At 37.6% G+C, this 22369-nt stretch overlaps 7 protein-coding genes across 10 annotated transcripts; 4 read left to right on the top strand and 3 right to left on the bottom strand.

The window, feature by feature from the left end:
• The first annotated feature begins 386 nt into the window (after nt 1–386).
• On the top strand, nt 387–3328 carry LOC107938944 (F-box/LRR-repeat protein 3). The gene is made up of 8 exons (XM_016872213.2): nt 387–1111; nt 1200–1325; nt 1409–1513; nt 1610–2003; nt 2093–2222; nt 2338–2632; nt 2704–2955; nt 3048–3328. The coding sequence occupies exons 1-8, from the start codon at nt 467–469 to the stop codon at nt 3099–3101; spliced, it is 2001 nt and encodes a 666-aa protein (XP_016727702.2). The 5' UTR covers nt 387–466; the 3' UTR covers nt 3102–3328.
• Nucleotides 1154–4896, bottom strand: LOC107938947 (CASP-like protein 4B1). Its single transcript, XM_016872216.2, has 4 exons — nt 4304–4896; nt 4092–4227; nt 3640–3838; nt 1154–2971 (listed from the first exon to the last, which is right to left on the bottom strand). Exons 1-3 carry the CDS (start codon nt 4717–4719, stop codon nt 3647–3649), a joined length of 744 nt encoding a protein of 247 aa, XP_016727705.1. The 5' UTR covers nt 4720–4896; the 3' UTR covers nt 1154–2971; nt 3640–3646.
• A 779-nt stretch (nt 4897–5675) lies between these two features.
• LOC107938946 (patellin-6) lies at nt 5676–7827 on the bottom strand. Its single transcript, XM_016872214.2, has 4 exons — nt 6649–7827; nt 6439–6563; nt 6233–6362; nt 5676–6151 (listed from the first exon to the last, which is right to left on the bottom strand). The coding sequence occupies exons 1-4, from the start codon at nt 7357–7359 to the stop codon at nt 5891–5893; spliced, it is 1227 nt and encodes a 408-aa protein (XP_016727703.2). The 5' UTR covers nt 7360–7827; the 3' UTR covers nt 5676–5890.
• Nucleotides 7828–9152: 1325 nt separating this feature from the next.
• LOC107938969 (macrophage migration inhibitory factor homolog) lies at nt 9153–11540 on the top strand. The gene is made up of 3 exons (XM_016872248.2): nt 9153–9808; nt 10752–10952; nt 11266–11540. Exons 1-3 carry the CDS (start codon nt 9698–9700, stop codon nt 11299–11301), a joined length of 348 nt encoding a protein of 115 aa, XP_016727737.2. The 5' UTR covers nt 9153–9697; the 3' UTR covers nt 11302–11540.
• A 1143-nt stretch (nt 11541–12683) lies between these two features.
• Nucleotides 12684–13757, top strand: LOC107938953 (PRA1 family protein B4). Its single transcript, XM_016872226.2, has one exon. The coding sequence runs from the start codon at nt 12794–12796 to the stop codon at nt 13439–13441; it is 648 nt and encodes a 215-aa protein (XP_016727715.1). The 5' UTR covers nt 12684–12793; the 3' UTR covers nt 13442–13757.
• A 64-nt stretch (nt 13758–13821) lies between these two features.
• On the top strand, nt 13822–16598 carry LOC107938952 (uncharacterized). Of its 3 annotated transcripts, none has more exons than XM_016872224.2 (3): nt 13822–15526; nt 15620–15707; nt 16261–16598. In XM_016872224.2, exons 1-2 carry the CDS (start codon nt 14651–14653, stop codon nt 15674–15676), a joined length of 933 nt encoding a protein of 310 aa, XP_016727713.2. In that variant the 5' UTR covers nt 13822–14650; the 3' UTR covers nt 15677–15707; nt 16261–16598. The 3 variants fall into 3 exon arrangements, with proteins under 3 accessions (XP_016727713.2, XP_040943707.1, XP_016727714.2); XM_041087773.1 differs by lacking the exon at nt 16261–16598 and adding an exon at nt 16089–16254; XM_016872225.2 differs by having other exon boundaries at nt 13906–15526; nt 16265–16598.
• A 371-nt stretch (nt 16599–16969) lies between these two features.
• On the bottom strand, nt 16970–20399 carry LOC107938951 (protein DETOXIFICATION 44, chloroplastic). Of its 2 annotated transcripts, none has more exons than XM_016872223.2 (13): nt 19892–20399; nt 19672–19793; nt 19425–19553; nt 19171–19313; nt 18941–19076; nt 18758–18854; nt 18546–18646; nt 18253–18416; nt 18064–18135; nt 17855–17971; nt 17685–17780; nt 17490–17611; nt 16970–17394 (listed from the first exon to the last, which is right to left on the bottom strand). In XM_016872223.2, the coding sequence occupies exons 1-13, from the start codon at nt 20155–20157 to the stop codon at nt 17331–17333; spliced, it is 1629 nt and encodes a 542-aa protein (XP_016727712.1). In that variant the 5' UTR covers nt 20158–20399; the 3' UTR covers nt 16970–17330. The 2 variants fall into 2 exon arrangements, with proteins under 2 accessions (XP_016727712.1, XP_016727711.1); XM_016872222.2 differs by having other exon boundaries at nt 19416–19553; nt 19892–20393.
• Between the last annotated feature and the right edge of the window lie 1970 nt (nt 20400–22369).

The raw sequence follows: 22369 nt of genomic DNA, 5'->3' as shown, positions 1-22369 counted from the left end.
CCTTCCCTTACAAGTCCCCTCCGATTATTTCATCATTTTGAATTTAATTGTCAATTTTCTAGTCAAAATTATTTACTAATTTAATACTATCGAAGAACCAATTTAACCAACCGGTAAGATGTCAATCTATTTTTGGCTTCTTCATATATCAAAAACATTCGGATTTTATGTGAATCATATATGATTTTTCTTCAAAAAAATCAAGCCTTGGAGGGAAATGGTGCGCACTGCTAGTACTAGTAGTTATACTTACTGAAAGCGGGAAGGGGTAATTTCGTCCTTAGATGGAAACACACCTCAATCAAAGGCCATAATCGTAATTTTAAACCTTTCACCCCTTCTTCTTCACTCTTTTGTCGTTTTTTTGGTTTTCTGTTAAAAGTTGGTGAATCGCACCTTAAAAGCACCCCATCTTTTACTCAAGTTTTCCCCAACTCACAAAACTCCCAAGCTCTCAACTTTAACTATGAAGAAACAAAAACCAGACAACCTTAAAGGCTTCAACGCCTTTAATCAGCTGCCTCAAGAGATCATCTTCACCATCCTCGACCTCCTTAACTCCAATCCTCTCGACATAAAGTCTTTCTCTTTAGCTTGCAAGTCTTTCTACGCTGCTGAATCCAAGCACCGTACCTCCCTCAAGCCCCTCCGCCAGGAACACCTCCCTTCAATCCTTTCCCGCTACCCCAACATCGCCCATCTCCATCTCACGCGCTGCTCACGTGTCTCCGACACCTGTCTCTCCTTTGTATCCCATGCATGCGCCTCCTCGCTTCGCTCCATTGATTTATCCAGAACTCATCTCTTTTCTGCTTCTGGGTTGTTGGGCTTGGCTTTGAATTGTAACAACTTGGTTGAGATTGATTTGTCCAATGCCACGGAGTTGAAAGACTCGGCTATGGCTGCCGTTTCCCAAGCTAAGAACTTGGAAAAGCTATGGCTCGCGAGGTGTAAGTCGGTTACGGATTTGGGGGTGGGATGTGTTGCTGTTGGATGCAGAAAATTGAAGTCCATTTGCTTGAAATGGTGCTTGGGGGTTGGTGATTTAGGGGTTGGTTTGCTTGCTGTTAAGTGCAACCACATTTGCTACTTGGATCTTTCTTACTTGCCTGTAAGTAACTCGTGAGTTTTACTCTGTTTGCAGGTTGTTGTCTTGCCTGTTACATATCGTGTATATTCATTGTTTTAACATTGTGCAGATTACAAGTAAATGTTTATCACCTATCTTGAAATTACAACATCTAGAAGACTTGGTCCTTGAAGGATGTTTCGGCATCGATGATGACAGCCTTGCTGTCCTCAAACATGGATGCAATTCATTAAAGGTATACTGTTCTGAAAGTTTACTCTATAGATGGAATGTTTAATTTTTTTTTACAACATTTAGTTGACATAATGCATTTGTCAGAGTCTTGATGTGTCAACTTGTCAGAGTATTAGTCACAATGGCTTGTCTTCCCTAGTAAGTGGTGCTGTAGGTCTGCAGCAACTTACCTTAGCCCATGGTTCACCTGTAAGTCTTCCTTTATGTGCTCCTCTCTTGCTGCTCTAACAGGTTCCTTTTTATATATTTGAGAGTGCTTAGTGTAGCATTTTGGTGATATTTCAGGTAACCTCTTCCCTTGCTGATTCTTTGAAAAAGTTTTCTATGTTGCAATCTGTTAAATTGGATGGTTGTCTGATTAGCTATGATGGACTGAAGACTATCGGAAACTGGAGCGCTTCATTAAGGGAATTGAGTTTAAGTAAATGCTCAGGAGTAACAGATGAAGGCCTCTCGTCCATTGTAACAAGGCATAAAGACCTAAGGAAACTAGACATTACGTGTTGCCGCAAGATAACTGATGTCTCTATTTCCCGCATCACAAATTCGTGCAACTCTCTTACTTCTCTCAGGATGGAGTCCTGTACCCTGGTTTCTAGAGAAGCCTTTGTTTTGATCGGCCAGCGGTGTCATTTGCTTGAAGAGCTTGACCTTACAGATAATGAAATTGATGATAAAGGTTATTTTTTTCTCCTATTTCTTCATTTTTGCTAGTAAAGTCAGCACAACAGTGTTAATTGACGCACTTACACTCGCTTCCCTTTGCAGGTCTGAAGTACATATCCAGATGTTCCCAACTATCCAACTTAAAGCTAGGAATTTGCCTTAATGTAACTGATGAGGGACTTATCCATATCGGCAGGGGCTGCTCAAAACTTTTAGAGCTTGATTTATACAGGTTAGCTATTTGAGCTGTGTAGCAAGCAAATTTCCATACAGCTTATGAACTGAGTTATCATTGATGCAGTGAAAAAGAGAATTCATGCTTATCTAAACAAGGCTACCGTTTTCAGGTCTGTAGAAATAACAGATTCGGGCATTATAGCAATTGCACAAGGTTGCCCTGGCCTTGAAATGATTAATATAGCTTACTGCAAAGATATTACCGATCATTCCTTGCTATCTTTATCCAAATGCTCACGGTTAAAGACGCTTGAAAGTCGAGGGTGTTCTATGATAACATCTTTAGGACTAACAGCTGTTGCTGTGGGATGCAAGGAACTTACCAAGCTAGACGTAAAGAAGTGTCCTAATATTGATGATGCAGGAATGCTTCCACTTGCTCATTTTTCTCAAAACCTTCGACAAGTATGCTACTCTGTCCTTTTCTCGGAACTTTGCTTTCATTCCCACAAATCTGATTAGTTTTCTCTTTTCAGATTAATTTGTCCCATAGCTCGGTTACGGACATAGGATTGTTGTCACTGGCTGGCATTAGCTGCCTACAGAACATAACAATCTTGCACTTAAAAAGTTTGACTCCTACTGGACTAGCCGCTGTCTTGCTGGCATGTGGAGGGTTGACAAAAGTGAAACTTCAGGCAGAGTTTAAATGGCTGCTACCCCATCGACTTGTTGAACATTTGGAAGCACGCGGTTGTACTTTTCAATGGAGAGATAAAGTGCTTCAGGTAAAGTTTATGATTTCTGTAATGTAACAAAAAGTTCCTTGATTCAAATGTCTCTATGATGGACATAAGTGATTCAATCATCCAATTGACAGGTGGAATTAGATCCCAAGTGTTGGAAATTACGGTTGGAAGATCTAATGCCGTAGAGATCCTTGAAGATCTTGTAGGTCGAATGAGTTAGCCACTAATTATTGGGAAATGCAGATTCTAGGCATGGACACGTAAATCAAGAAAGATATTCGTTTGTTTGCGAAGCATTACCCTTCAGGTGCTGTATAACTACTTTTAAGATTTATGATATATGCTGAAATACACAAAATATGACCAATGCATTAAAAGGAAGAAATTGATGTTTTTCCTGTTTCGACTTCAACCTTTTTGTCTTTCTATTCATCACATTCATGCATTGCAGATACATCTCTATGCACAATGACTGCTATCACAACTTTAAGCTTACGTGTAATTTAAGACACTACAACTTTCAAGACAATCAAACCATAAACATGGGAAAGGAAAAAAAAAAACTGAAAAGAGACGGAGCTCAGAGCTATGAACACTGCTCTGTCGACTGTACTAGGAAAAAGAACAACATTGATGCACACAAAAATACATACAAGAGAAATGAATGATAAATACACAAATAATCATGTAGGGTAAAAAAAAGAATGAAACTAAAAGGCTTACCTATAGATTAGATGTATGATTGAGTTGAAAGTTTATAACCCGAAACCATGGCTGATAGTGCCAGCGATAGGAAGGCAAAAAATGACATACTGAGAGCCGAAGCTGAGGCATCGGTGAAAATATTGTCTTGTCCCTCTCTCATATTGTTTGTCAATGGAATCGCCGCGGATGTGGATGATATCAACAGGTATGCCACCATCTGCAACTTCAATTAATCAAAACCCTTTCCGAACATAGATATACGTCCTGGCTTTGGATAATGTACAGCTTACTATCCCACGCCACCTTTAAGCTTTTATTTTATAATTCTACTTGTTAATTTTTAATCAATCAAATTGGATCATAGCAGCAGCACTTTCTAGTTTAATAACTGGAAGTTGATGTTACATGCTACTATGGCAAGCAGAAATTTGTAATAAACAAAAGAAAAAAGAAATGATCGGAAAACCAACTTGATCTCCAAAAAAGTCGAGCATGGCAGAGATACGTTGTTCTAATATGTTATTGTTTTTCCAAATCGAAAGCACCTGTCTCCACGCTTGTCCTCCGGTGTACAAAATCGATAGAGCTGCAATTGCCAACAAATACCTGAAAAAAAAAATCAAATTTAAACTGTAATGTGGACTGTGAGTTTGGAATATGATTAGAGTTTTGGAATAAGCACCTGTATTCAGAATAGCGATCGAAAATTTTCCAACCACCATGCTTGTTGGAAGCCATGATAATGAAAGATAGCAAAGAGAAGAAGAAAGCCAATCCTCTGAGAAAGAGAGAACCTTTATTCATCAAATCCTCCCTTTTCCAACGCCTGTTAATGGCAGAGACAGCCGGAGTAGGGTTCTCGACGTTGGAATTGGATCCAGCATCATCAATCTTAGTTGGTTCAACGGGGTTCGACATCATTTGAGAACCGAAGATAAAGATGGGAGATTTGGGGACTAAAATGAGGAGGAAGATGAAAGAAACAGGGGATTGAGAAACGTTGTTTTTGTTTCGTTTCGTACCGGAAACAGACAACTCTGCGTAAGTCAACTCACTCAGCTGTCTTGGCAGGGAAGGGAACTCATTCATGTGGGGCATTTTCTTCTATTTATGACGTGGCGGGAAATGATTCACCCAACATTTACGTGGGACCTCCACCTCCGTTGGATCCATATGCTAAATAGTTATGGTTTGCTATGGGCTATTAGGTTTTCATATACATGAGGTGAAATGAAACCCAATGCAAGTTTGACTTGTAATTAAAAAAATAGGTACGTTAATATTTATATAAATAAAATTATTTATTAACCAAATAATAAAATGGATAGAATCTGTAATGTAATGATCAAACATACAGAGACTAATTTACTCATTATTTAATAAAAATTGACAAAATATAATCTAATTTTCAATACATTGTCTCCATAATACTTTTACCCTTATTTGCATGTTATTATAGAATTTTGGAGTAGCCTACCAATGACCATGAAATATTAACTAAAACTTTTTTATTAAAAAAAAATCAAGTTATTTTGAAGTGGCCTATTACCTACACATTTTTGAACCCTACAGGTACCCCTTCACTTGTATCTGTTTTTCAAAATTTTGGCTTCTGTCCAGCTTATTACTATTGGCGTGACCTCACAATGAGAAATTGAACAGCTTATTGGATGACTCCAAAACAGACCACAGTCTGCACGCTGCAGACTGCACACAGCAGGACCTTCCACGCCTCTTCTCACCTCTAACACAGATCGAAACACCACAGACTCCTGATATGTTTACTTTTCAAGTTTCAGAAAAAAATAATAAAATAACAAAGACTACCACACTCTGTCTTATGCTGTCCATCAATACCCACAGAAAAACTAAATATAAGCAAAAATTGCTTACACACTAACACTACTACTTGTGTGAGTCTTAGTTTTGCTTTAGTCCTTGAGATATGCATTATCATACATTTGGAAATCAAGTTTGCAGTACACAGAAAAGCAACCAAAATCTGTTTGCACATTCATCTCTTCTTCCTGACATGGCTGATGAAACACCACCAGTTAAAAAGTAAAAACTACTGCTGCATCTTTTAACTATATATTAATGTCATACAATGCTCACACCACCATCTCCATATTTATACATCACCCATTACCAAATAATTTACTAATACTCAAACAGACTACTAACAAATCAAAGTTCACAAACCATTAGTTAATAATACCCTTTTCAAAATTAAACATGATCACTCGTTTATTGTAACACCTAACTCAAGCTACTCCAAGGTTGATTTGCGAACAGTATAGCGATAAGCAGCAACCTTTTTTCTCCTGGAACTTGTATTATCCACTGACAGCACTAGTTTGCCTGATTCCTTTGATGTATAGGAGTTGCGAATGGCTTCCTCTGTTGGACTTAGTTTCCTTGGCTTCTCCACTGCAATGGTGTAGCTGTCTTCTTTGTTGGGCACGAATTCTGCACTATATTCTAAGTCCCACCCTCCTACTACCAGGTCCCATGTTATGGTTGCTCCAGCCTGCAAGTTTTAGAAGCATGTAAGATATAATGAAATGTTTTCTTTTACCACAAGTTAGCTAAGAGCAATAAAACTACTGACCTCAATCCCTTCAATTTGAATGTTCACTTTCTCTCCTCCTTTAACAGTGAACTCCGAGGCTGGTTTCTGTAAGTCATTGGGTCGACTCAGTCCACCATACTGTACTGGAACATCTTCAGGCCTTATAAATCTGACAAACAAATTTGTAGCAAAGGTAAGTATTGGATCTATCAACTGCGAATGGGAAAACAAAGAAATGAACTCACTTGTACAGTGTTTCAGCAGCATGCCCTTCTCTGGAGATGACGAACTTGCTCTTAGTTCGCTGAGTTAAAAATGGACCGAACATTGAGTAGAGCACACTGAAGTACCATGGGACATTGATGAAAATCTAAAACCCAAAAAGGCAGATGATGGAAAGTTAAAGCAATCTCCATAACAGTTTGAAAAACAAGAGACAAGAGCTGATTGACTACCTTTCGAGCTACCATTTCAGGGTAATTATCTTGAAAGAGGGAAAGGATCTGATTTGAAGCTACCCTAAGTTCTCTCTTAGGCATGTCTTTTAGATCAGTGACTTGAATAATAGAGTTAATCCCACCAGGCTTGAAATGTAGGAGACTGATCCCTCTTTCCAGGACTTGAATTCTCCATCTCAGAAACTTGTTCAGTTTCTCTTCATCACCAAAGATTCTCTCGTACATATCCTTATCTTTAAAAACACCATAAGCATTGTAGCAAACAGGGTGACCTTCCCTGTCGTAACCATGCATATAAGCAACAACTCCTTCAAGCTCCTTGAACCCCAAGTCTTCTTCCCCAACACTGTCGGCCTTAAACTCTTTCCTCCAAGCAAGACATTTTTCCAACATGCGGAAGGAATCCAACACCCTGAAGTCCCTAGCTCGCAAGAACTTCAACAAAACGACATCAGCTTTTTCGTCTTCAGCAAGTAAAGGTATCCCCCACATGGTGCATTCACCGTCCGGGCCATAAGAAGCCATGAGCTTGTCCTTGAGCTCTTGCAACGCCTTCTTCTCGGAAGCCTTCAAATGGGAGGTAAAATAGGTATCTTCCTTAAAAGGAGAGCGAAGACTAGCGGCTTCCATTAGAGTAGTAACAAAGCTTTTCTTGTAAGGCTTACGAGAAGCCTCTGGGATAGAAATGGGTGAGTGTGGATTCTCCATTGAATGAGAAAGACCCAGATGGAATCTGTGTAAAAATGCTGCAAAGGGATTTGTTAAGATATGCTAGTAAATGTGAATAAGTTGAAGTATAACGAAGAGGAAGAGAGAAAAAGCAGGTTGCTCGCAGGGTAAAGGGGAAAGTGACAAGTGCACTGCAATGTTGCCTGCAACACACCAATTGAACAAAGCAAACCCGAATAGAAGATTATTTAATGAGAGACAAAAGAAGATTAGTTTTTTATAGAGAGAGAGAAGATTTTGCTCAAAAGAAATAAAAAGACAAGAAGCCGCGAGTTTGGTGTTTTGAAGTAGCGGCTTTAATAAAACAGAGAGAAGAAGCAAGGGCAAGAGAGTGGGTGTCAGAGAGTGAGCTGAGCCGAGTTAAGGGAGTGAGTAAAGGCGTAAAGCGGTGGCTTGCAGAGATGGTGATAATAATTGAGGAATTCAGGGGAGGGAAGCACGGGATTCAGTTTGGTCTTCCAATGGGACCCAAAGGAACCAGCTTTAACTTTCCCTCTTTCTTTGTGGGTCCCCCTTTTCTTCAAAGCTAAATTTTCGGTCTTTTTTACAGAATTTTTGGTGTCTTAAATTTAAACAGGACTGTGATTCACATTAATTTCGATTAAAATCAATTATAGAAAAATCCAATAAACAAACGAAACATGTATTTTTTTTCCTTTCACTGGTGTGGATTTCAAGGCGATCTTTGTGGATATAATGATGGAGAACGTAAACCCTAAGATAATAATGGTAATTAAGCTTATTAATCAAAGCTTTAACCAATAGTATGAACTGTTTCCGACTTTCTTGTCCTAAAAACAACCTAAAGTGACTGCTTTCTTGGCTGTCTTAGTCTCCCCACTATGCACTCTTTAAACCCCCCCCCTTTTTTTGTTTAATAACCGAAATCCATTCCCATCAAAGTTTTAAACGTGGGGACAAATCCTATCTTTTGTCAAATAACTCCCTTTTTATGTTTAATAAACAACCAAGTTAATTCTACTATTTTTAAACTAAATTGTTAGAATATTAATATGATATTAATTATATTTTTCTGTGCACTTCAGGCATTAAATCTGGACTTCAATATAATAGACATCATGTTTCAAATACATGAATTAAATAGTACATAACAATAACCAATGTCATGGTGACACATAACAATATCATATTTTGATACGTAACAAAAATTTACTTTGCTACATGTCACCATGCTATTAATCGTTAATCTTTCATTAGTACATTTTAATAGTATTAGTCAAGTATTTAACAAGTACCGAGTTAACTTACTGTTTTCAAATTTAGGTATGAATTAGGTTAAAAAAATTTAAATTTCAACAATAATTAATCCGGAAAAACAAATCATTTAAAATATATCCTGATTTGTGGAAACATTGGTTTTGACTTTAGAAATGGGTAGTAATTAATTGGTTTTCACACAATAACTATTCCCTTAGTGGCATTGGCATTGGTAAATCCTTTTGAGGTTTCCCAATTTCGACACATCTCTTTACCATATTAAATATCATTTTCAGTTGAGTTTTTATTTCATCATCCATGCTTCGATCTTCGTCCAAATTGATTGGGTGAAGCTAGCTTTTGTCGTCCTGTCATTCTCCCCAGACAACACCTGTTTTTTTCTTCATTTTTAGTGTGCCTTTTTGCATGTTAAATCAAAATCCTGATGCAAGATTTTGATGGAGTCCTTGGGAAAACCATACCTTTCGCTCTTTCACCCAACATTCAAGCCTACCTACTTAGCATGTATTCATCCTCAAAACTCAAACTTATACATCTGGATATAATTTCACACACAAAAAACATTTAAAAGCCTTGGAGGAAAGACAATGTCTTGAGATTCTTGTTGAGGAGGGTCGACTTTTTTCGAAGAAGTTTTAAAGATATTATCTTTCAAACAAAGTTTTGTCTCTTGTGCTCTACAGAATGAAATAAGCCAATAAAAGTTTTTGCCCCAATTGAAATATAAATGGGCTAAGGCTAAGGCTAAGGCTAAGGCTAAGATACTCATTGTTTAGTAGTCGAGATTAGCCCCAAGAGGCCCATTTGGCTAGCATAACCCTGGCTGTTAACTAGTGCTTTGATTGGTGTTGAGAAATTGGAATTAAAGGTGTGTTTGGATAATAAATTAAATTTTTTTAGATAAATAGTTATGTAAGTATAGGATAAGATAGGGATATCCAAGGTTAGGGTAAGATAGGGAGTATAAAACCCAGGTGTGGATTTTGTGATCAGAATATAATATCTCTCATTTTGGCAAGTGTGTAGTTGTTGCAGAAGAGTAAAATAGTAAAGAGTCACAGCTGAGACACGGAAGAAGATGCCTTGCCTAAACCTTTCAACCAACGTCAATCTCGACGGCGTCGACACCTCCGCCATCCTTTCCGAAGCCACCTCTTCCGTCGCTAAACTCATCGGCAAACCTGAGGCCGTACGTTCTCCTTTCCTTTCCTCTCCTTCCATTTATAGTTTATCTTTCTTTTGTCCTCGAATTTCTGAATCTCTAGTTTTTTATTTGCTGTGTAGAAGGATACCTATGCGCTTTATTTATTTGATCAATATCTTTTTGCCCCAATCAATAATTTTACTGAATGTGGGAAAAATACTGCCGTTTCCATATTGGGTTTTATATAATTTATCCTATCTGCTTAAATCCTTTACCACTGGCGGTAATGATCATTACCCATTCAAGGATTTGTTAGAATGGGGAGTATTTAGAGGCTACTGGGTTACTGCTTTTGTGTATGCATGCTTTCTATGTTATGAGTATGGTTAGTATTTTCTAAGGATTTGGAGGATCTTTTGGACTACTGTGTATTAGACAGAAAAATGAAGAGCTTGAGCGCATGCATTTGATTCTTCACGATTTTGTCTGCTGGAAATGCTAGAAAAGAACCAACAACTCATTTGTCTCACAAGTATAGGACACATTGTTCTTGTTTGAAAAGTGTTCTTGTTACTTGCTTATATATCGCATGCGCTAAATATCTTTTTACCTTTTTCATTTCTAGTATCATTGGAATTGTAACTTTAGAAGTTCATCAAATTTAGGCTGGATACTAGCTGATGCCTGAAGAGTTAATATCATGATGGTTACCATCATCTTTTCTATTTATGTACAGTGTAGTCATCTTGCATGTAGTAAATGCTTTACTGTTCTACTTGTTTATGTTTACGTGTATAGACTTGAGAATGGCTATGTTGGATCCTAGGATCACCTATAGCATCAAGAGAAATATGCCCTTGGTTAAAGTGATTTATGTTCTTGTTCAAATATTCATTCACTCTTCTATTTTGGTTTCTGCTTCTTATTAACAAGCTAGAAGGGGATTTAAATTTGTCAAAGTCTTTCATGTGTGGGTGTTGATATGCAGTATGTGATGATTGTGTTGAAGGGTTCAGTACCCATGTCATTTGGTGGTACTGAGCAGCCAGCTGCCTATGGAGAACTGGTATCAATTGGGGGCCTTAATCCAGATGTGAACAAGAAACTGAGTGCTGCAATTGCTGCAATTCTTGAAACCAAGCTACAAGTGCCAAAGTCACGGTTTTTCCTCAAATTCTATGACACCAAGGCAAGCTTTCTCCTCCTCCTCCTTAATTGTCATGAGGATGGGTCATTGTCACCTATATGTCTTTCTCATTGCATTTCCTTGTTTGTTTAGGCACATCAAAGTCAAGAATATGCACAATGTTTGCATGCTTTACACCAGCACTAGATAATGTAAATAATAAACCCTTTTTCTGTTTGGTACGGTTAGCACTGCTCTAATTAGCTTTATTTATGAGTCCATCTTATGCCATTTGGTTGGCCTGTGAAGATATTCAACACTCATTTGTTGCACTTGCTGTTCAATAGTGCTGATACGTTTTTGATTTATTTTGCAGGGTTCCAACTTTGGATGGAACGGATCCACCTTCTGAGCCTGGCATGTTCTGAATTTCTCGAAACATCAGTGATGTCTATTCAAAACAATCTTACTCGTACGGTGAACTGGTGTGAGAAGAAATTCTTAAAACTTGGCATGGTATTTTAAGTTGTTTATCTACGTGTTCTGTAGGGATTATGATATGTAAACGTTCATGAACACTAATCCAGCCAGGAGCAGTATGTTATCTTGGCTATTGGCAGTCTTCAAATAAAAACGTTGAAACTTTTACTACATGGGGTTGCATTGATATTAGTTTAGGTTTTGTATAGATTGCCTGCGTTCATGTGTATATTTGCACCTGCGATTTAGCTTTGGTGGAGAGGCGTTATCATAAGATAAAGAAATATGGTTTGTGGGGGAACTAAGGTAGGCAGGGGTATTCTATTTTGAACTCATTAGGTAGAGTGTCTTTTTGCTGCTGTGGCTAAAATAAATACACGTAACAATGTGTCTGGTTGTGGTTAGTATTGTATTACATTTATATAACGCAAATACATACAGCAATTACCAATTACCAATTGCCAATGAGTAACTCCAAATATCTGAGTTAATTTGAGTATTGTCATTCATTACGCTTGAAGGGATTAGTTTAGGTTAATTTGAGATTAGGTTTCAATTATTCACCTTTTTACCATGAAATCAAATAGGTTTCACTTTTTATGATCTGATTTTGGATTTAGGTTAAACTTTTGCGGCAAAATTGTTTGAAGTATCTCGTCTCATTTATTAAAAAATAGTTAAATTAGTCTTTATAAGTCATATAAAATACATTATATCTTTTTCTGTTAAAAAGTTTAATCCATTTTTACTGTTAAAAGAATAACTAGACTATTACAGGTGGATGTGATTTACAGAATAATTAGACAATTATATATGGTTTGTTTTATGTACTTTATGTTGACGTATAAGAATCAATTTTTAGCCATAAAAATGGATATAATTTTTAATAAAGTATAGGAATTAAATTACTCATATTTTAAGTAAAGAGAATAAAATTTAATTCTTTTGGAATAAATTTTTTTAATACTTTTATCTAGTATAACCAAGAAGGAATGAAATGGGGGTGAAACCTTAATGAAGAAGAAAAAGGAATCAAAAGAAGAAGCATAATGATTTATTTTCTCCTTTAAGTTTTTAAAATTTTTATTTTAGCTCTATTTAATTTTTCATCTATTTTAGTTTTTGAATTTATAATTTTCTTCAAACATTTAATTTTTTATTTATTTTAATCCTTAAACTTGTAATTTTTGTCAAATATTCAAATGGAGGTAAAATAAATTTTTGTAAGTTGAAGGACCAAATAAGCTATTAACCCAAAAGGAAATTACTTACCGTGAAACGTATTTCATCCCTTTATTATATATTCTACGCGCTGAATTGAAGCCTCAAATCTAGATCTAAAATCCCCCTCTATATTCTCTCTCTCTCTCCTTCTCTGCCTAAACCCAAATTATTAAAACAGTCGTCGTCTGCAACCGACACCAATGTCCACCGCAGTTCCACCCGTTATCCCTGTCTCCTCCGTGCAATCCGTCGAATCCCAACCGCCCGCTGCCAGCCCCGCCTTTCTCTCTTTCGTTTCCCGTCTCAATGAATCCCTTCGCAACGGCCTCTCCCAGCGCCGTCCTTGGGCTGAGCTCGTTGACCGTTCCGCCTTCTCCAAGCCCGAGTCATTCTCTGATGCTCTCGTTCGCGTCCGCAAGAACTACTCGTATTTCCGAGTCAATTACCTGTCTGTGATCGGTCTCATCCTTGCCTTTTCCCTTCTTTCCCATCCGTTTTCCCTTCTCCTTCTCCTCGGACTCCTCTGCTCCTGGATCTTCCTCTACCTCTTCCGCCCCGCTGATCAGCCTCTCATCCTATTTGGCCGTACATTCTCCGATCGCGAGACCCTCGGCTTTCTCATCATCTTCAGCGTCTTCGTTGTCTTTCTCACTACCGTTGGATCTCTTCTTATTTCTGCTCTCATGGTTGGAGTCGGACTCGTCTGTGCCCACGGCGCTTTCAGGGCCCCTGAGGATCTCTTCTTGGACGAACAAGAACAAGTATCCACCGGTTTCTTGTCCTTTCTAGGTGGTGCTGCCACCAATGTCGCCGTTGCCGCTGCCCCTGCTGTTGCCGCTCGTGTCTGAATCCGATCCACGGTTCCGCCTCTTTGAATCTTTTCCTCTTGGATTACAGTAATGGTTCACATGTCATTGATTCAATTTTCAGTTTTTTCTTTAAGAACAATAAAATTCCTATTGGGGAATTTATAGCTGTAGTTTACTTTTTACGAATTAGAGTTTATATTAACATTTGTGGAATGTATATGGATCTCGTTTATTAGATACTTTATACTGGTGGATCCATTTTGGCTCCATTTTACAAAGTTATTGGCGCTGATCATACCTCGTATCTTATTGTTTATTCTCGATCTAGTGAATATGAAGAACCTTGTGAGACTCAGATCTGTGCATAAATCAATGATTATATAAGTCAATTTTTTGGGTGATGTTTTGAATGGATGAATGGTATGCATTGTGCATACAATAGATTCTTTAATGCAAACACATTGCAGTGTTGTTTATTTGCATGCTGCAACTGGTAGATATGGAATAGGGATGAAATTGCAAGACTATTTGTTTGATCAACCTGCCTTCTTGCGTGGTGGGGTTTTCCTCATATGGTGTCATGTTGATTCCCTTTTCACTTCCCAGGGGATTAAGGAGGTTGCAGCAAGTTATGGTAAATTTATTTTGTTGGTTCACGTAATGGAATTGTGGCACCCATTAAATTAAGGTCAAATTCTGATTTTGGTCCTTACAAACGTTGAGATATGACATTTCCCTTCACAAATGTTTTATGTATTGAAAGACTAAGATGTTCTAAGCACCTGAGGGAGATGATGTATATTGTGGTTGGTGCGTCTAATTTTATTTATTTGAAACCTTCCAACTTGTATATTCTTAAGTTGCGTTATTTGGGGATGCCTTTTACATATTCTTAAGGGTGTTCCTAACCAGTTATCAATGGAATGGTTGAGTGGTTAATCAACAGCAACACTATACTAATGGTGTTAAAATATTGGATTAACCAAAAATAAGAAATCAAATTATTGAGATTAAAAAGGTATAGGGCTAATTTAAAATTTTGGCGTAATAAAGGGACTGGAAACAAAATAAAGTAAGAGGAGGGTTTTTTGGACTTTCAGTTCATTACATACAGGAAAGGCCCATTAAAAAAGAAAAAACTACTCTGCCCTCTCTTTCAGCTAATTGCTTAGATTAGAGCTCAGCTCATCCATCTGCCTCTTACAAATTAGTACTACAACTCTCATTTACTCTCACCTTTTCAACGTCATGGACGATCTGGTGTTGCACAAGCTAGCAATATCAGGCCCCGCTCTCTCCTCCATGATCCAACGCCTCTCATCCTCCCCTGCCGACGTCGACGGTCTCCTCTTCGGCCACGTCACGTACATCGCCCCTTCCACTCTCTCCGACGAGTCCGCCCAATCTTCCTCCGATTCTCAACTCGTTGCCACCATCTCCGGCTTCCTCTGCTTCCCTTCTCTTCTCTCCTTCTACGACTCACTCGGCCGGGTCGACTCCTCCCGACTCTCTCCTACTCACCTCAACCACAAACCCCTCATCGGCTGGTTCTCCTCTCGCCGGAAAACTCCCCTACGTCCTTCAATGCGTGAGTTCTCCGTCACTCGTTCTCTTTCCTCCACTCCCAATCTCTCTCTCCCTATCCAAAACGCCGATTTCAATTCCCTTTTCGCTCCTTCGATTTTCCTCCTCTTCACCACTCCTCTTCATGACCAATGCATTCAAACCAACCAGTATCGGGCTTTCCAATTCCGATCATCGAAACCCAGTTTTAATCCGCTGTCAATTGATATAGTCAACATTGGGCCTGCGTTTAGAGGACATTACGGGTCGTTTAGCCCCAACTCTACGCTACCCTTTTTGAACTGCGATTTAAGGAACTTAACGGCGATGAATGAAGATAGAAACGAGGAGAATGTAACTGGAACGAAAGAAACAGAAAAGGATCAAGCTTTGCTGGATACTTGCGCCGAGGGAATGCAAGTTGGGAGATTGAGCCTGTTGATAGGACCGGGAGCGACTAACTACACGGCTGGATTAGAGGATTTATATGGGAAAATGCTTTCCAAAATCGAAAGCTTGGCTAGGCTCGTTGAAACCAGCTCAGCTAAGGTTCTTGAACAGGTGAGCTTATTACTATTGTTTTTATATCCTTATTGTGGTTAAAGTTGGTTACTTTGTGCATTTCGGGCTATTTTCTAAATGAATTGTTTCCAGGAAAACCTGAATAGGAAGTTAAGGTACAAAGTTGCCAGGTCTACTGGGGTCGAATGATTGCTTCTTGTTGGCTTTCTCTTCATGCAAGGTAATTACTTATAGTTTCTTCGATTTAGTTTTGATTTTGATTCTTGCCTTATTGTGAATGCTGTATGCTTTGTGGGATTTACTAGTTGGAGAAGCTAGTTGCTTCCTCTTTCACTGCACTTTGTTTGATTGTTGCATTACCATGAAAAGTTCTGTAATTGGCTTTTTTAACTCAAAAACTAATACAATAAGGGCATGATGGAGGTCCTCTAAATTTAGGTGTAACATGATGGGGGTCCTCTATGTTGGTACCTAAGACCAGGGCTCAAACTAAGTTAATTTGTCTCGGAAGTGTAACATAACAAATGGAATATTGTGTTGGGTAGATATGAAAGTTTGTGACTTGCATCTTGGTGTGTACAATCATTTTATTATGCTACAGTGGTTTGTATGATTGAATTGTGGATGTGATATACTTTGGAGGCTTCAGAAGCCGATAGGCTTAAGATTTTGCTGGCAAAAAATTCCAGATAAGAAAGAACTGAAGAACTCAATTGGTATTACCATATTTTATTTCTTTGGTTTCTGTTTAACTTATTGCTGATTGTTTGAAGGCAGAAATTTTTGATGTTGGAGTTGACCATCGAAATTATTTTTGGACTTCGATGCTTCATATGGTTGTGTTTGTTTCTCAACGATGGAGCATGAGTTGATGCCAATAACTCGTGAACCGAAAATTTCCAAAGGTGGTCCTTCAAATCCAAGGGTGGAGTTGAAGATTGGCTCTACTTTTATATACTGTCTATGGTGTTGTATACTATTCTTTCTTCTTCTACCTTTGCTCTAAGGTCTTCTTTTTCTTGTTCTATTGTTCTTGTTGGTTCTGTACGTTTGGAGACAATAGTATGGTTAATGATATAAAACTGAAATGAGATTCATTTCATTTTGTTAAGCGATTCTCATCAGCAATTTATCCTCTTTATGATCCCATTTGGTACATTTAACCACGCAATGAAATGGCCTTAACGAAGAGCTTACTATTATGAGGTGTAGGGTTTGTCACGATGAGATCAAATTCTTAGTAATTGTGATGCAATTTGTGCCATGATACGAAGATGAAGTAACGCTGAAAACTTTTGGGGAGGTCATTGCCAAAATAGAGGACTTCCGGAGTAATAAATTTACGAACAAGAGGAAAGAATGAAGAGGTAGGATTCATTTGGACTGAATTTGTGATGATTCAAACTCAAAACGTTTTAAACCCGAACTGGTTCAAATTCAAAATGAATTGAAATGCTATTCAAATTAACCCGATCCACCCAATTGACAAGTCTAGATGTGACAATATATTCTATAAAGAAAAAGTTCTAGGAGTCGTCTCTTATTTTACAGGGTAAAGAAAATATATGACTGAATGTTAAAATATATACATTAACCTGGCACTGGCAGTGAACGGAAGAAAAACAGATTCACATTGCTGATTATTGGTGTCAAAATCCAAATTCTGACCAGAATTGAATAGTTCTGGTGATGTCATCTTAAAGTATAGCAGAGAAGCGCCTAAATCTTGTTTTGATTCTGAATCCAGTTAGCTTCAATTAGAAGTTTAATATATAGGTCTTTGAATGCTGTGCGGTGCACCATCCTGAAAGCTTTGGCCATTGCCCACTTAGCTGCATTCTTCTTATCCCTTTTCTTTCTCCATATCACAGTAAATCATTTTCCACGGTCCACTTTTTGTGCCCAACCTAGCATTGAACAGTCCACTGATCTCATCAGATTTCATATTCATAGGATATTTCTTCCCTTCCTATAATTAATGAACAGAGGCAGATTAGATTACCTCCAAAATCCAGCAACCACACGTAAGGTCATGAAGAGAAATAAGCCAGTCCACACTCCACCAACACTGAATAAAGGAGCAGCTACAAGTAGGAATGCACTTGAGATCAATCCAACTACCACCTACACAATCACGTTTGGGACCTTATATCAGTTTGCCAAATACTATTATAGCATATACTTGGTCATATATTACCATAGACACTGCAGCATATTCATAGTCTGAAACCCCATAATAGAGTCCATCAAGAACAAAAGCTACGGCATTCACTGGTTGAGACCCAGCAACAAACTGCAAAATAGTGTCAATTGTTAGACGAGTCTATCATCACAACACTTGATACAATATATGAGGAGTTCACTTACCAATGTACCCGACCAGGCAATTTGGAGAACTTCTGCATCCGTGGTAAATAAGCCAGAAAGTGCTTCAAATCCAATGAATAAAAAGACAGCCAAAGGAAACCCTGTTGCTAAACCAATCTGCTTGAAAATCAAGGACAAAATATAACTGGCTAAGTTAGAGATACAAGGGAAATCAATTTTGAAGAAACGGACAACTAGCTTTTATAAACCTTTAGAACACTGAAAATCACTTTGCGAGCTTGTTGGTAATTCGCTTGGGAGTAATTAGTTGCAAGAAGAGCCTGTAACAGAAACCAAAAATACGTCCAACAGGTTTCATTTGGTGCTACTTTATATGGTATTGTCATAAACATCCTACATTTGGGGTCTTCCAAATGAAAAACCAAAGGACATGCTACCTGACCAGAGAGTGCTAAAGCATCAGTTAACAAAGATACAGCCAACCAAATTTGTACACAAATCTGATGACCAGCCATAGTAATAGGGCCCTGCCTAGCTGCCAGTGATGTTGCAAGTGTGAGAGTTCCAAGAGTGGCTATTGTTCTACCAATAAGTAGTCCACCTGCAGGTACCATCACAATTTCAATACTAAAATTCAATTGTTTGTTGTTATGTTTATTTTATGAAGCTTAACTAGAAGAAAAAATAAGCAGATACTGAAAGTAATACTTAAGATCAGCAAGAAATGTACCAGATTTGAAGTAGAGGGAAACTTTACTCCAGTCAATTTTAGGAGAGATCAGTTCAACTTTTCCATTCAACTCCCACAGAAGTATAATAGCAATCAGATATCTAATTTCAAAAAAATAAAATAAAAGAAAATGAATAGAACACCCAAAATTAGCAGAAATGTTATGAGGCAAATACACTAGAATTATTAAGTTTACCACAATATTGACGTACTCAGAAATCACAGTAGCAACTGCAGCACCACCAACGCCAAAACCAAAGGGAAATATCAAGATTACATCCAATATTGCATTTAGTAAGGTGCCTGCACCTGTTAGTTCAAGCAAGAAATTAACTATAAGCAGCAAAGAGACCCCTTGAGGGAACTTGAAACATAAGGCATGCTGTAATACTTGCCAATGGCATACAAAGGTGTCTTTGTATCCTTAAATCCACGAAAAGTGCCTTGAGCAGCAAGTGCAATTACGACTGGTGGGGCACCAAAGGCTCTCCATGTCAGAAACTGCTCCGCTGGTCCACGCATCGACGAATCCTATGAAAAAAAAAGAAGTAATAAGATATAAGAAATTAAAGCATTACAATTCCAAAATATAATTACAAATACATCATTAGTTAGCCTGACATACCATAGGTATACCCATGATATTCATTAAGAAACCCGAGCCAACTGAGAGTACAACCGCTTCTGCAATGCCAAGTCCAGCAGCAAGTGCCAAGGAAGTGGACACTGAGGGAAGAACTTTCTTGCCTTGATGCTCAAATTCACCATCTTAATCATACCAAAACCCCAGAGTCAACTAAAAGTTCAACCAAACAATATCATTTTCATGAAGTATTGCAGTTATTGTATAATCTTTTCACTGAAAATTACCATCCTTGCTTTTACTAATCAATGCTTGCTCTTCAGCAACAAAGGATGTTGTGATATTAAGTAAAGGAACATTAAACAATTTCGACACCAGATTGAATATCGATACAGATACCCCAACTGCCGCCAATTCAACCGACCCTTCACCACAAAAAAACTAATATTTATCAGCCAATAGTTACCTGTGTGATTAATAGGTAAAGCTACAAAAGCAAGCTTGGTATGATAGTATTACTAATAAAAAAAGAAAAACAAGTACCCAAATGGCCAACAAAGGCTGTATCAACAAGTGAAGCAATGGGATCAGCAGCCAAAGCCAATGCAGCAGGCAGTGCAATAGATAAAATCTCTAAACCAAGCTCATCTATCTTAAACCCATCCCTGCAAAACCCTCCCAGACAGATTACAATAAAGAAAAAAGGAAGCTCAAATATTGAAATGAAGTTATTAACAAGTAATAGCAGTAAGAAAAATTGTACCTTAACCTGTCGAAAAGCGAAACAGAGGGGTTAGATTCGGGGACATTTACAGGTTTGGGAGGGATAGGGGATTGGGGTTTCCTAGGCTGCTGCTGTTGTTGGGGTGAGGTTTCGAGCGAAGTGCTGGAGTTGCTATGTTTAGAGGAGTTGGGTCGGATACAAAGTGAGGAACTGCGGTTTCTAGCGAGCTTGTGAGAACTGTGAAAAGGGTGTTTAGCAACATCGAATTTAGAGAGAAAGTGAGAGATAGTGGCAGTGGCAGCCATGGGGCTATTGAGCTGCTGCTTGCCTCTTCCACTCCGATGAGAGCTGGAGTTTCAATCGTAGTGAAACTGTCTGGAACTGGAACTGGAACCGTTGGCCATATGTTATGTTTCAGTTTTTGTTTGTGTGGTGGAGGTAAACAATCTAGTACTCAAAATATCAACTGAAATTTTAACGGCAACACCCTTCTCACACCTCTTTTGCTAATCAAAGGTTAAGTCCATATCACCAACCCAAATTTTAAAGAGTAAACTCTACCCAATATAACTAAACTATTACATTTTGGTTATTAAAATTAAAAAAAGTTACATAATAGTCACTGAACTATTCTAATGTTTTTATTTAAGTTATATAATACCCATCGACGAGTAGAAAAATATATTTCAAATCCAAACTGATCTAATGTTTAGTGTCGGATATCAAAGAAGAAAGTTTTTCGAATTTTGATTAGTAAATTCATGAAGTACAAAATTGTTCAAAATAACTAACTATAGAAGAGAAGAGGAAGTTTACCCTTTTGATTAGTGGCGGAGGTGAGGATGGAGAAGGCCATACAATGGCTATCTTACCAGCCTATTTACTTAAATCAAAACTTTCAAATTGTATAGTGACCATTCTGTAACTTTTTAAAGTTGAATGACCAAAATGTAAATTTACTAATAGTTTAATGACTTTGAATGTAATTTACCCATTTTTAAATAAATCTCAAAATTAAGTACAGTATAGAGGGTGCTGGGCGGTGTATGACATTATGATGGCTAAAATTCCTAGCTCAATGCCTAAAGCTAGTTGATAATTTCCTGTAATATTGTTTCTGATAAAAGAAAATATAATTACCTTGTTATTAGGCTCTTTTATCAATCTGATGTGAATCGTTTTTAAAACACACGGATTAAATTGTAGAACATATTTACCTATTATATCTACATGCATGACTTGGACTTGTTTTGTTAGAGAAAGTCATTAAATTTAGTCTTTTTTTTTTTTACATTTCATTCAAATTCATGCAGTTTGATCCATGTGTTTTAAATATGTCTATATTGAATTTGAGTAGGTGAAGCTGATCGAATGACTTACTTAATATAATATTAATATTTTGAAAACTCAATTAAAATGTTGGGTTAAGATGTGAGTTGAAAACTCAATTAAATAATATTTGTGTCTTACTTTAGACTTTTTTTTATTGACTTGCTGCTGAATGTGTTATCAGCCCATTTTGTAGTGTTTACACTGGATCAGACCCAATTTGCCTTTTGGACCACATGCTTGTAGATTAACTCATTGGGTTTTAAGGTATGTATTTAGGATTTATGGTAGGATGACCGATGACCATGATGACATATCATAAATAAAAACGTAGATGAACCTAAGTCATACTTAAGATGATCATCAAGTCAAGTCTATATCTCTTTCATCATTATTGAAGAAGGGAATTATAAAATTCTTCTTTAATATGGGAAACCGAAGTACCCAAAATGACAGTGATAGTAAATTAGTGTTCCCTTGTTTGCTATTTCACTGTGCAAGGCTCCTGAAGGAAGAACAGGTCCGATTTTAGTTTCTTTTTCATTTTTTAATGACAAAATATTCGAAAACCCACAAATCTTCACAACAAAAAAGGCCAAAACTTAAAAAATAAATAGATAAAAAGAAGAGCTTAAATTCAACAGTTCATGCTGATCATTAACCATATCTTCACGATTATTAAAAACCCAGCAAGTGGAGTTGGAAATGGAAACCTTTTTACATGACTTGCGCCATATGCCATTCAAAGCTGTCTTCAAATCCATTGAAAAATGGTCCGTAGCTTCTATATATATATATTCCACCCTTATTAAATAACACCAAGTTGAGGTTATTCAATAATATTATTATTATTATGAATCGGAATATCATGTCAACCCCCATTAGTTGGAGCATGGTAAAGGCTAGTAAAAGCAAAAGGAGACCTGCAGGCTGCACCTAAGCACATGCCATACTCTTCACTCTCATTCAATGTCCACTGCTACAATAAGACAAATTACATCCTTTCAATAATTTCATGCACATAATAGTGTTTATAACTTAATTTATAACAGCGACAGTGCCTCTCCATAACACCAAATACAAGCAGAAGCATCACTTCCGCATATGCATTAGAGGACCAAACTAATTATGTCCACAAATATAAGGCCCCTTATTTGTTTGTTTCTCCAATTTATACGACAAAGGGGA

The sequence above is a fragment of the Gossypium hirsutum genome, chromosome D01, assembly GCF_007990345.1.
Source record: "Gossypium hirsutum isolate 1008001.06 chromosome D01, Gossypium_hirsutum_v2.1, whole genome shotgun sequence".
Classification (NCBI taxonomy): Eukaryota; Viridiplantae; Streptophyta; class Magnoliopsida; order Malvales; family Malvaceae; genus Gossypium; species Gossypium hirsutum.
This window is presented reverse-complemented; position numbering and strand designations above follow the sequence as displayed.